A 12,321-nucleotide genomic window follows, 5' to 3' on the forward strand; every position below is an offset into this window, starting at 1 on the left:
TTGTGATCTCTGTCTGTCAAATAAACAAATAAAATCTTAAAAAAAAAACACACACACAGAAACTCAAAACAAGTTACTGTATGTGACCCCTCCACAGGGAGTCCACTCTGACCAGCTTTTCTCAGCCCCCATCTGCTCACTGTATAGCAGCAGGCCAGCTCGCCTCCCCACCAAGTGGCTGTCCCCAACCACGTGCCTCCTATCACACACATTTTCCGAAACAATCGCAGGTTTGGAAATAAAATGAAGACCATTTTTTTTTAAAGTTCATCTCTTACCTGTTTATAACTAGAAAAGCAAGGAAGCATGCATATTTATGATATTAATTTTTTGCGCTGATTTAGTTCTCTCGTAATCCCTATTTTTTTTTTTTCATTTCAGGGATATTATGATATAAATAGTGAAGTGTTTTTAAGTTTGCCTTGCATCATTGGAAGCAGTGGGGTATCTGAAGTCATCCAAAGCACAGTGAAGGAAGATGTGGTGACTGAGAAACTTCAAAGCAGTGCGTCATCGATCCATGGTCTCCAGCAACAGTTAAAACTTTGATTCTAAAGTTCAATTACCGGAAAGGAAAGGTCATTTAATTTTGCCAACATACATAGGGTCGAGAATTTCTGTATCTTATTACTTACCCTTACAAACTACTTGGTTAAGGTAGATGATTTCCGATTAGCTTTGTAATTTGAATCCTTAGGGAGTTAGACAGGGAGGGGGAAAAGATCTAATTTTCTTTGTTGCTCTTGAGCTCTCTAAAAGTGTTCTTCCAACCTCCAGCAGAAGTAGACATTCATCTACAATATGCATCATTTAAATTTATGGATCCTCAACTAAAAGCACATTTAGCACTTTGGGAGTATTTTGAAAGTAATATGTTTTTAAAAGAAAATGACTCCTTGACTATTATAGTAAACACGGTAAGCTGAAGGCCCAGTATTGATTTACAGAATCTGTGCTAGGTGTACTTTCAAAAGATCCCCAGCCTAACGTACTGTTTCTTCTTTAAAATATAATTGGTAGTAATGGGAAAGCATTTTGTTTTTCCTCTTCAAATCAATTAGCTACCAGAAATTTAAAAAAATGAATTTTATGTGCACTTTCAAGTAGTGAAAGTGAAATTTTTTAATAGTGGAAGAAAAAGTGTAGTTAAATTTCCAGTGGGACTGTCCTTTCTGAAATATTTTACAACCCATTCTTGGGCTATAGAGTAGATCTCCAACACCTCAGAAGCCCATTATACTAGTAGTACCATAGAGAAAGGTATATTTTTAGTGTAAATAGATTATGAAAAACAGACAAGCAATTTACTTAGAGCTAAAACAGGAGGATTTCATAAAAACTATTAGTCTTAAGGGTAGGAGTTTGGATGGATTGGCTGTTCTGAACAAACCCTCTAGCCACTCCTGAAGGAGTGATTGAGCGTATATTTGCCTTATGGGTCAATAACAACACGTTGCGTGTGAAAGATAGCATATTGTTACAGATGTGACACACAACTAGTAGTAACAGCCAACACTGACACTGCTGTTTCAGGCAGGGGGATGAGCACTTTATTATCTTACTGAATCTTGAAAATCATCTGCTGTGGTAGGTTCTATCATTTTATAGAGGAGAAGATTGAGGGTTAGTGCCCAGGTGTCACAACCCAGGTGCACTTGGCCACACCACCTCTTCTTTTTCTAAGCAGTAGAAGGAAGAAAAAGCCTGACAGCCAAAACAGTGAGCACAAGACCTTAAAGCTGGGGTTCTGTATGCTATGGAAGGATTACTTCTATTCTCATGTAGGGGCTGACTTTCTTTATTATCCCAATATAGTTTTTTGAAAGATGGATTCCCTGACTTTGCAGACTTGCCCTCAGCAAATAGCAAAAAGGAGTATGCACTGAGATAGGTGTTTGTTTGTTTATTCATTCACAGGGTACTGAGTGCAAGCAGTACACCAGACACTGTACAGGGCATTGCAGATTACAGTGGTGGCCCAACCGGGACTAGGCACAGCCTTCACGGTCCATACAATCTAGTATAGGAGACATCGTAATCAAATCTCATGAACAGATGTACAATTGCAAGAATAGTTAAGTGCTGTGAAGAAGTCCCAGGTGCCTTGAAAGCATATAACAGGCAAATCCAAACCTGGTCAGAGAGATAGGAGCCAGGTGGTTTATAAGGGCAGACACATCCTGGTTAGAAACAGTGAAACTAATGCCGGTTTAGTAGAATAATGGATGCTTATAATGAGCTTATATCATAAAGTAAAATTATACTCAGTGTCCCATGTTTAAGAAAGTAGAAAAGTATGTAATACGTTTGGAAAGATTCCTGTGAGAATTACCTGAGCTAAAAACCTTGGACGTTTGAGGAGTTCTGTGTAAGTTCACTACATTGGGTAGATTATTTTGGTGTTACTCTTAACAATGTATCCTCATTGTCCTGTTGCATGAAATAGGGAAGTAAAACTGAAAGAACCATTTCTTGTATTTTTTAAATGAGATTTTTCTAATATCTATGATCTAATTGGAAATTAGATAACTTCTACTATCTAATTTCTAATATGAATCTAATTGAATAATAACCTAATTGCAAGACATTGTGTAACAGATGAATTACCAAGAGTTCACTGTATTAATTATAAATGAAGGTCAATGAATGCAATACAACAAATACTTATTTAGCATCTACTATTACTCCAAATACTGTGTTAGAATTTAAGTATTCAAAGTTGAGTAATAGTCCTTGCTGTACGGAAGCCCACCTTATAGAGATATTTCTGACAGTTATTTCCTCAAGTTCTGAGTATTCTCAATCATGTAGGTTCCATATATAAGTCAAGAAGCAGTACCACCACTACCTCACTATGATTTGGTGGTAATTGCCATTCACTATTCTTCTTTTAACTTTCACTGTTTCATTTTTCCAAAATCATGCAGTATCTCTTCGTGTTAATTATTTTTAGTGGGGCGTGGATTAAAATGCTTTGATTTTGTAGTGCAGAGATAAATATTTGATTTTCCAATTTATGTTGTAGCTTTCCTTAAGTACCAAGAGCAATGAATAAAATAAACTTTGACTTTAAAATCACCAGAAGATGCCTAATTTATTGAAAGAGTGATAGGAAATTTATTCAGATTGAAGAGAAAGTTTCATATAATTGATACAGTACCCAGGCTATTTATTTCATTTTAAGTGACTTAAGTGCAAAATTAAGAGAGTGGCTTCTGTTAATTGTTTTCAAGCTTTTAAAAATAACTTCTAGCAAGAAAACTTTTTAAGCAATATATTACCTGCACTCTCCCAACTGATAAAGCAGTTGCTCTGAAGGTACTTCTGAATAAGTTGTGGCTCTAAGACCAGTTTGAAAACTACTTTGCTTTTAAGTGACATAAAAGAGGTGGTTCTTTTATGGGAATCATGGGTGGTTTAGGTTGTATATCTTGGGGTGCTGGGATTGAGCCCTGTGTGGGGCGGTCTGCTCAGTGGGGAGTCTGCTCCCCCTCCCTCCATGATCGTCCTGCCCTTGTGGTCTCTCAAATAAATAAAATCTTAAAAAAAAAAAAAAAAGAGGTGCAGTGGAAAGACAGACTGCCCAATAGTCTGGTTTCACTGGAACTGTATGCTTAACACAGGATGTCCATATCCAAAAAAATGATACCTATTGGGACAGCCTGTGCCTTGTGTTGGCAGTAATTTAAGATACTTCCACATGTGTGTGACCTCACCTAGATACCAACTCAGAAAAGAATTAATACCACAGCCTGTTCCTCACTAGGACTAAACTAACATCATCCAAATGAACATAGTACAGATTATCAAACCCAAGTTTTACAATACCTTGAATGCACCATGTACACTCACCGTGGTGAGTGCAGTAATGACTCATATAAATGACCAGGAAGAACTTTGGGTAGTAGAAATTCAACTAAGATCAAGCCCCTACTCGGGGCGCCTAGGTGGCTCAGTGGATTAAAGCCTCTGCCTTTGGCCAGGGTCATGATCCCAGGGTCCTGGGATCGAGCCCCGCATTGGGCTCTCTGCTCAGCAAGGAGCCTGCTTCCTCCCTTCTCTCTCTCTGCCTGCCTCTCTGCCTACTTGTGATCTGTCTGTCAAATAAATAAATAAAATCTTAAAAAAAAAAAAATCAAGCCCCTACTCTTGCTCTGTTAAAGGGGATCTGAAGATGAGCCTGCCCTCAAAGATTTGGACTTTGATACTGGGCAGACTAGTATGCACTGTACTGCAAGGTAGAATGCAGCATGTATTATGATTTTGGCTAGGGAAAGAGTTCTGGCTTAGGGGAATGGTCTCCCAGAGAAGAAATCACCGCCTGGATTCCTGTGAAACCAGGGCTCTGCACTTCACCCTTGTGGATGTAGCATGAAGAACTTGTATGCTTAAAAACACAAAAACAAAACCTGATAATCAGAGAGACCCTAGGCATCATCTAACGTAAGCCTCCCATCTCAGAGTTGGGAAAAACTTTAAGTCCCAGCTACACTGCACTTGCCTTCAATTATCACAAGGGCAAATTAGTCGCACAACAGTTTTCTGACTCCCAGCCCAAGTGATGACTGGTGATGAACCGGTCATTAAATCTCACTCGCAAAACCTTCCTATTCCCCTCCCTGCACCTACTCCCTTCGTCTGAGGCAACCGTGAAACACCTGCTGATATTACCCATTGCAGAGTTTCCATCCTCACAAGATTGTCCTGATCACTGGGACCCCACTTGGCTTGCCGAGAACAGCTCACCAGGTGGGTCGGAACTTACACCGCTCCCAGCCTCAGTTGCTTGCCCCGGAAGTGACGTAAAGGAAGCGGAAGAGCTGGCCTGGTGGCCGACTTCCTGTTGTTAGAGGCCGGGGGGGGGTGGGGGGCTGGTTACTAGGTGTGTGATTGTGTGGGGCGGCCTGGGGCGGCCCCGGAGCGGCTGACCCTCTGCCTGCGGGGACGGGAGTCGCGAGGCGGCCGCCATGGCGGTGTCGGAGAGCCAGCTCAAGAAAATGGTGTCCAAGGTGAGTGCTCGGCGCACTGGCCACCCGGCGCGCGCCCACCACTCCCCTTGGCGCCGGCGGGGCCTGGCCGGACTAAGCCCAGCGCGACTCCTCGGCCGGCCGGAGGCCCATTGCAGTCCTCAGCCGCCTTTGCGGCCCCAGCCCGGAGATGCCTGGCGCCTTGTGCCGGAATCCCCGCTCCACAGCCGGTGAAAGGGGGGGGGGGGCGGCGACGGTCAACAAAGGCGCGGAGCTGAGGCCGCCTGCCACCTGCCGCCCGCCCTCCTCTCTGCGGGTAGAGTTTGGAACAGTCTGTGTGGGGCAGTGTAGTTTTCGTCCTGGTTTTTATAAACGCAGAGAGGGGGGGTGGACTTAATTCTCCATCTGAGATAGCCCTCCACTGCTGTCCCAGTGTAGGGATCCGTCCGTCTTCGCCCTTCCGTCCCGGCCCCCGGAGATTGTGTCCTTTTCAGTTTTATGTTTCTCACACAGCTCAATACCCGACCCGCTGAGGTCAGTTAACTGTTGGTTGAATTGGTCAATTATAAGTAAAAACGTTCAGATAAGCCTGAGTATCAGTCCGTCACTACCTCGGTGGGATAAATAGAATTACATGAGAATTTCAGGGTCTTTGATTTATAACCACTTTTAATTGTTTGGTTCTTACAACGCGAACTTGTTTGCTTTGGACCTAATTTATAATCTTCAAAGTTCAAGACCAGTGTATTTTTTTAATTCTTAAAAAGTAGATAGGCGTTTTACATTTTAAAGCCATGAATTATTTTGATCGTTACTTGAAATGTGGTACCTGGTAACAGAGTGACCTGGGTGATAGTGGGCGGTTTTTGTTTTTTTTTTTTTTCAGTTTATCAATTAGGAATTAGATGCATGTGAAGTGGTTGAGAGTTGAATCTTCTCCAGTTCAGTGGGTTAGCTTTGGATACTTTTGTCAAAGCAAGAATGTTAGGAATCAAAGTAGTTTAAGCAGTTTTCACTATTAACAAAACACACACTTGTGTATAAACTTATTTCTTTGAAAAATATCCAGTCCCTCCACCGCCACCCCCCCCCCGCCCCCCAGTAAAATCGTGCCTCTAGTCTTTGGTTGAAAAGCAAATGACCTCTAAAGAGGAAGTGGCAGTTTTTAAAATAAAGCTTCTCTTGATTGTCTAATATCTTCTGGGCTTCTTAATTTTCTTTTGATAAAGTAGTCATTCTTGATTGTAGAGGAAGTTTGGGGGCGCCCTATTAGATGGTGACCCAGGTCCATGTTGAAATATTTATGTATCACTTTAAAAAACAGTACATTATTTTACATACGATGTAACTGAAAAGTATCTGTTCCATGCCATTTTTTATGTGTAAATTGATCACATTAGTGTTAAGGTTTTTGCCTTAGTCTTCCTGTCTAGGGACAAGAATATTCAAATAATGGTTCTGAATTTTAAAAAACCATGATTAAGTTTCCCAAACTTCCTGTAGTGAAACCTGCCTTCAAAGACAGATGCAGAACACCTTTAGAAGATTTTTTTATATCTTCACTGTCTCCCCCAACCGCCAACCTCTTTTTACCCTAAGAACAAAAAAAAAGATATAAAGAAGAGGTGGGAGAGGACATTCTACCTAACTTTTGGTTCTTGGCTTAATATCTGAAAAACTGAGTCTCCTACAAGTGATGTCAGTTCTGAGTATTAACATCTTCTCTATCCAGCCTATGAATAGATAGGTAGGACTAGAAAGTAGGATAATAAAAGCAGCTCCCTGAGTTCCTTCTTTCTGGTAGAGGGCTGCCTTCAGGGGTTAACCTTTCAGTTGGGTTTGGTGTGATGAAGGAATCATTTGCCAGGACCCTGGGCACATTGCAAGGGTGATGGTCCTTTACTCCTTATCTGATTGTGGGACCTCCATACCCATCATAGTACTTTGGGCCAGATGTTTTGACTTCATGTCTTTTTTTTTTATTTTGAGGTATAATTGACATACCACATTAAATGATCTTTTTATGTATTATTATAACTTTTACCTTTGAGTATTATCTTGGCTCCCAGTTTAACTCTTAGTTAATACCCTTCTCTGTCATCGTTTTAGCAATTAACAGTGATACAGTTTTACTGATAGTCCATCTTGTTTTACACATATAATTTCATGCTTTAGATTTTTCATGTAGACAACTACCTGTATTCTTACAGCATTCCTAGAGGGGGAGTCACCACTAAATAGGTAGAAGAGAACTGACTCTGAAGATTGCCATGCCTCACACTGTTTTAGGTTCTAAGGATACAGCAGTGAACAGTCAGACAAAATACTCTTCTGGAATTTAAATTCTCATAAAAGGCAATAAAAACTGAGTAACTACATTAAGTAGTATGCTAAAAGGTGATAAATGCTTTGGAAAGAAGTAAAGCAGCAAAGAGTAATACAGAATGCTCAGGGCAGGGGATGGGATGGAGTGCACTTGTGAAATCGTAAAGGAACACCTTTCTCAGAAGATCTATTTAAGCAGGGACCTGAAAGAGATGAGGAAGCAAACATTCCAGGAAGAAGGAAAATAAGTATGAAAGCCTTGAGACGGAAGCTTGTCGTGCACGATAAGGGAACAACGGAGGAAGCTAAGGTGATTGGAGTAGCATGAGCAAGGGGGAAGGTAGTGGAAATAAAAGTGATTTTGGAGGGTCTTGTAGGCCATTGTAAGGATTTTGGCACTTGGAGTATGGATGGGAAGCCATCCATCTGTTTTAACATTTAACAGTATTGCTCTGGCTGCTGTGTTGAGACTAGACTGTAGAGGTTAAACGTGGAGACAGAGTCAACCTATAAGGAGGCTGTTGGCAGTAACCTAGGTGAGAGGTGATGGTGGCTTAAAACGAGGATTGTAGCCACAGAAGTAGTGAGAAGTGATCAGATGCTGCTTATCTTTGAAGGTAGAGTTAATATGATTTTCTCACAGGTTCACTGTGGATATGAAGAGGGGCATCAAGGATAGTTTCAAGGTTTTTGTCCTGAGCAGCTGGATGTAGATTGGAAGAATGTAGGAGGAGGAGATTTGGGGGGGAGAGGGAGAAAAGCAGTTCTGTTTTGATCATGTTAAATTTGACATTCATGAGATATCCAAGTGGAGATTATCAAACTGGCAATTGGTTATACATGCCTAGAGGTTAGAAAAGAGATTCAGACTGGAATTTTTTTTAAGTTGGGAGTTAACATCACATAAATGTTAAATTTATGCCATAAATTTAAAGCCATGAGATATCACCAAAGGAGTGAGTTTAGATAAAGAGGACCAAAGACTGAGCTGTAGGGTTCAGTAATATTTAGAGGTTAGGGGAAGAGAAAGAACCAGCAAAGACACAGAGAGGAGAAAAACAAGTGGTGGTGTCCTCAAAATCAAGTGAAGAAATGTCTTAAGAAGAAGGTATCAGCTTGGTCAGGTGCTGCTGATAGGTTGAGTAAGATGAGAACTGAGAATTGGCCGTTGCATATAGCCGTGGGGCAGTTACTGATGACTTTGACAGTCAATTTAAGTGGAAGTGCGGAAGCCTGATTGGAGTGGGTTTGAAGAGAATGGGTGTAGGCTTTGAGCACCAGTGGTTGCTAACATCACAGAGAGATACCCAGATAATATATGTTATCTGTGCAATGATGTTGTGGGGGCAGGGTAGGTAGAGAAGAGGTGGCAAAGAAGTGAAATTCAGAAAAAATCCTGAAAAAGATAACTTTCAGATCCAACTAGTAATTCACAGGGAATCCGAAGGACATGGGAACATACGTATTAAACTACAACAAGGGGATGCAGTTAGCAAAATCCAAAGCATAAGAATCTCTGTAGGACTAATTAACCAGTTTTTTCAACAAATAAATTCCAAGGGGCAGAAATAGAAATGAGCCCACTGATGAGGAATAGAAAAATAAAATGTCCTATATCCCTATAATGGAATATTCTTCAGCAACGAAAAGGAGTACTACATGCTACAACGTGGATGTAGCTTAAAAACATGCTAAGTGGAAGAAGTTAGTCATATATGACCACAGATTATATGATCCCATTCCTGTGAAGTGTCTAAAGTAGGCAGATTGATAGAAACAAAATAGCAGTTGTCTGGAGTGAATGGAGATTGGTGTTTTAAGGGAACGATTGCTAAGGGGTACAAATTTGTTTTGGGGTTGATGAAAATGTTCTAAAATTGTGGTTGCACAACTCAGTACTGAAAACCATTGAACTTATATCATTCACCTTAAATGCGTGAATTATATGGCGTATGAATTATTAGTTATCTCAGTAAAGCTATTATTGGAGAGGGGTGGAAGAGAGAAACTACGGATTAAGAGACCTAAAAGACATTTAAACAAATGATAATGTGTGGACTTTATTTGGATCTCTGTTCATACAAGATATGACATGCAACTGCATATTTGATAATAAGGAAATGGATTAGTTTAGTATGATAATATGAGGGTTTTTTAAAGTTTTTATCTTTTAAAGATATACACAAATACTTATGGACCATAGGATATGACGTTACAGTTTGCTGCAGAATATTACAGGAGGAGGGAAAGGTAAATTAGGTTATGAATTATGATTGGCTATGAGTTGATTATCATCAAAGCGGGGTAGAGGATATAGGGCACTCACTGTACTATTCTGCCTGTATCTGGGTATGTGTTGAAATATTCCATAATAAAAAGTTCTAAAAAGAGAGAATAGGAAAAAAGCAGTCACAGACAACAAATGTAGGGAGTTCCTTGCAAGAGTTGCTGTAAAGGAGAACTGTGAGAAGTGTAGTCCTAGCTGGAGGGGATGGGAGGTCAGGAGTGTGTGTGTGTGTGTGAATAAAATGGGAGAAATGGGAGCAGGTTTGTGTGCTAATAGTACTGATCCCATAGCAGGGGAAAATTGGCACCTCAGGTCCTAAGAGGGCAAGAAATTCTGAAGAGAGGCCTTTCAGTAGACCTTCTGGATTTATTCCCTAATTTTTCTTGTATTTTTCCTTTATTGTCTACCACTTTGTCTTTTTGCACTAGGCTCTGTGAGATTTTTTTTGACTTGTATTCTGATCCTCCTGTTGAATGCTCATTTCCCAGCTATTACATTTTTATGTTCAAGAGTCCTTTCTTTGAGTGTCCTTGTCTCATGGATATAACATCATTTTCTTTGAAGGTATTAATGCAAATTCTTTTTTGAAGTTTTCTTCTGTTCCTTGCTTTTTGTTGTTGTTGTTATTATTTCTTAATTCCTTCATTTCTGTTTGTTTTCGTCTCTGTCCTGCTTCTTGGAGTCTGTCTTTCTGGAATAGCTGATTGTTTCTTTTTGAGAGAGAAACACTAAAAGCTGACTGAAAGCTTTGTGTACATGGATGGAGCTTATTAACTGGTGAGCTTTGATGTATTGTAATAAGATGGGGGTCCCTGTCTCCTGAGCTCCTCATCTGCCAAGAATGTGTAAGCCAGCTTCCTCATTTTCCTGGAGTGCAGTAGTACAAGGTGGGGTGTGAAAATACAATATATAAATGATAAATTACAACATAGTATTGACAGTAGATGCTGGAGTTTGGAGAAAAGGGAGAGATCACTATGGGCTTAAAGGAAGTCTGGAAAAAGATTCATTAAGAAGGGGGAGAGAGGTGAAAGCTAGGTCTTTGAAAAAGATTACGATTTGATTTAGTGGATGGGTCTTTCCAATTGGAAAGAAGAGCTAAAAATGGAGGTGAGTAAATGATTTGAATAGGTAGCTGGAGAGAAAGCTATCAAGGTTCTTTCAGGCTTTAATCAGTGTTAATGATCAGTAAAAATCATTATACTTTCAAGAAGAGTGCTATTAAGAAAATCAGATTTTAAGGTAGTAAGCCTAACAGTAAAATATGTGCATTGGTTTTAAAACTAAATTCCTGTGTGATTTTGCTTTTCAGTACAAATACAGAGACCTAACTGTACGTGAAACTGTCAATGTTATTACTTTATACAAAGATCTCAAACCTGTATTGGATTCATATGGTGAGTTTATATAATAAAAATATCAATTACTGTACTTTGAATTTACTCTTTGTTAATGATTGTAGGTTTCCCATTTTCTTCTAAGTTTGTTGGTTTTTCCTTTGTAAGGATTGAGCCTCCACCTAATAAAAGTGTTGGGGGTATAGGAAATGACACAATCTAGTAATAACAGATTTGTTTAGTTACTTTAAGTTTTAAAAAAATAACAACTGTGCAAATTTAGACCTAGAGGGGATCGTAAAGATAATTTAGTTTATCATTTCCCCAAATTTTATCCATAGTTATGAAGAATGTTTCTTGGGATGAGGGGATAAGTTTGAGCAATTATAAATTAAAATTAAATGGGTTTCTTTGCAGCAAGATATCTCAGAGCCTTTAATATGCTAGTATGTTATGCCTCACAAGAGGGGAGAGAAGAGACTCTATTATACAGTATATCCTAAAGTTAATTAACTACTGAACTTTTTTTTTTCTCCCCAGAGCATCTCTTTATATTCTCAGGAAAACATTTTGCAAAATAATATTCTGGAATATCTCTTTCATTTTATAGATGAGGAAAACATTTTTTTAATATGGTCCTTAATTCTATAGAGTAGGTAGGTACAGTGTGTGTCTACTTTCTGTTGAGATGAAATAAAATTGAGAGTTAAGGAAAAACCTGACAATTCCTAGATTTGTTCTTTGTTTTTGTTTTTGTCTTGTTTTGTTTTTAAGATTTGTTTATTTTAGCGAGAGAGAGAGCCAGTGAGGGGAAGGACAGGGTGGCAGAGGGAGATGGAGAAACTCAAGTAGATTCCTTGCTAAAGCCCGACATGGGACTTGATCTCATCACCCTGAGATCATGACCTGAGCTGAAACAAAGAGTCAGACTCTTAACAGACTGTGCCATCCAGGCACTCCCTAGAGTTGTTCCCTTTTTTTTTTTTTTTTAAGGTCTTTTTGTCCCCACCAATCCTGTCATCTTTCTGACTCAATGTCCTTATAAACCCCTAATGTGCCAGGGCCAAGGGAAAACCCCTGCTGCCTCCTGTCCATCATGAGGCTCTTGGCACTGAGGGCTACGAGCTAAGTTTTGTAGTAAGACTGTCATTCTAAACTCCACTCACTCCTAGGGCTTGGAAAACATTAGGAGCTTGGTGACAAAAGATGAGAGTTAACAGAGGGTGAAGCAGTTCTGTATTTTTTGAACAACAAAGACATGAACCAGAATTTCTCTCCCAAACCTAGGGCATGATTTTCCTTCCTGTCCACATATTGTAGTACTTACATCTGGGGAAAACCTCATGTTACCAAAATTAGAGTTAATTTAAAAATGGCTTCAGTGAAAGAAAAAAAAAGTGACTGG

The 12,321-nt window shown here is 39.7% G+C and overlaps 2 protein-coding genes across 6 annotated transcripts in view; both read left to right on the forward strand.

The window, feature by feature from the left end:
• UEVLD (UEV and lactate/malate dehyrogenase domains) overlaps positions 1-3,079 on the forward strand; it is a 59,129-nt gene extending 56,050 nt beyond the window's left edge. Inside the window, exon 12 of one of the 2 annotated variants that reach the window (XR_013967571.1) lies at positions 382-3,071. Coding sequence is in view for 1 of the 2 variants with exons in the window: in XM_080816784.1 (XP_080672910.1) it covers positions 382-549 (168 nt within the window). In the remaining variant the exon portion in view is untranslated. Of the gene's footprint in view, positions 1-381 lie in introns of both variants that reach the window. The other variant, XM_080816784.1, reaches the window with a different exon arrangement.
• Positions 3,080-4,807: 1,728 nt separating this feature from the next.
• Positions 4,808-12,321, forward strand: part of TSG101 (tumor susceptibility 101) — a 40,979-nt gene continuing 33,465 nt past the window's right edge. The window contains exons 1-3 of one of the 4 annotated variants that reach the window (XM_080815695.1): positions 4,849-5,009; positions 10,892-10,976; positions 11,457-11,572. Coding sequence is in view for 3 of the 4 variants with exons in the window: in XM_080815693.1 (XP_080671819.1) it covers positions 4,968-5,009; positions 10,892-10,976 (127 nt within the window). In the remaining variant the exon portion in view is untranslated. Of the gene's footprint in view, positions 5,010-10,891; positions 10,977-11,456; positions 11,573-12,321 lie in introns of all 4 variants that reach the window. The other 3 variants (XM_080815693.1, XM_080815694.1, XM_080815696.1) reach the window with 3 other exon arrangements.

Source organism: Martes martes (genome assembly GCF_963455335.1).
Source record: "Martes martes genome assembly, chromosome: 10".
NCBI classification, from domain to species: domain Eukaryota; kingdom Metazoa; phylum Chordata; class Mammalia; order Carnivora; family Mustelidae; genus Martes; species Martes martes.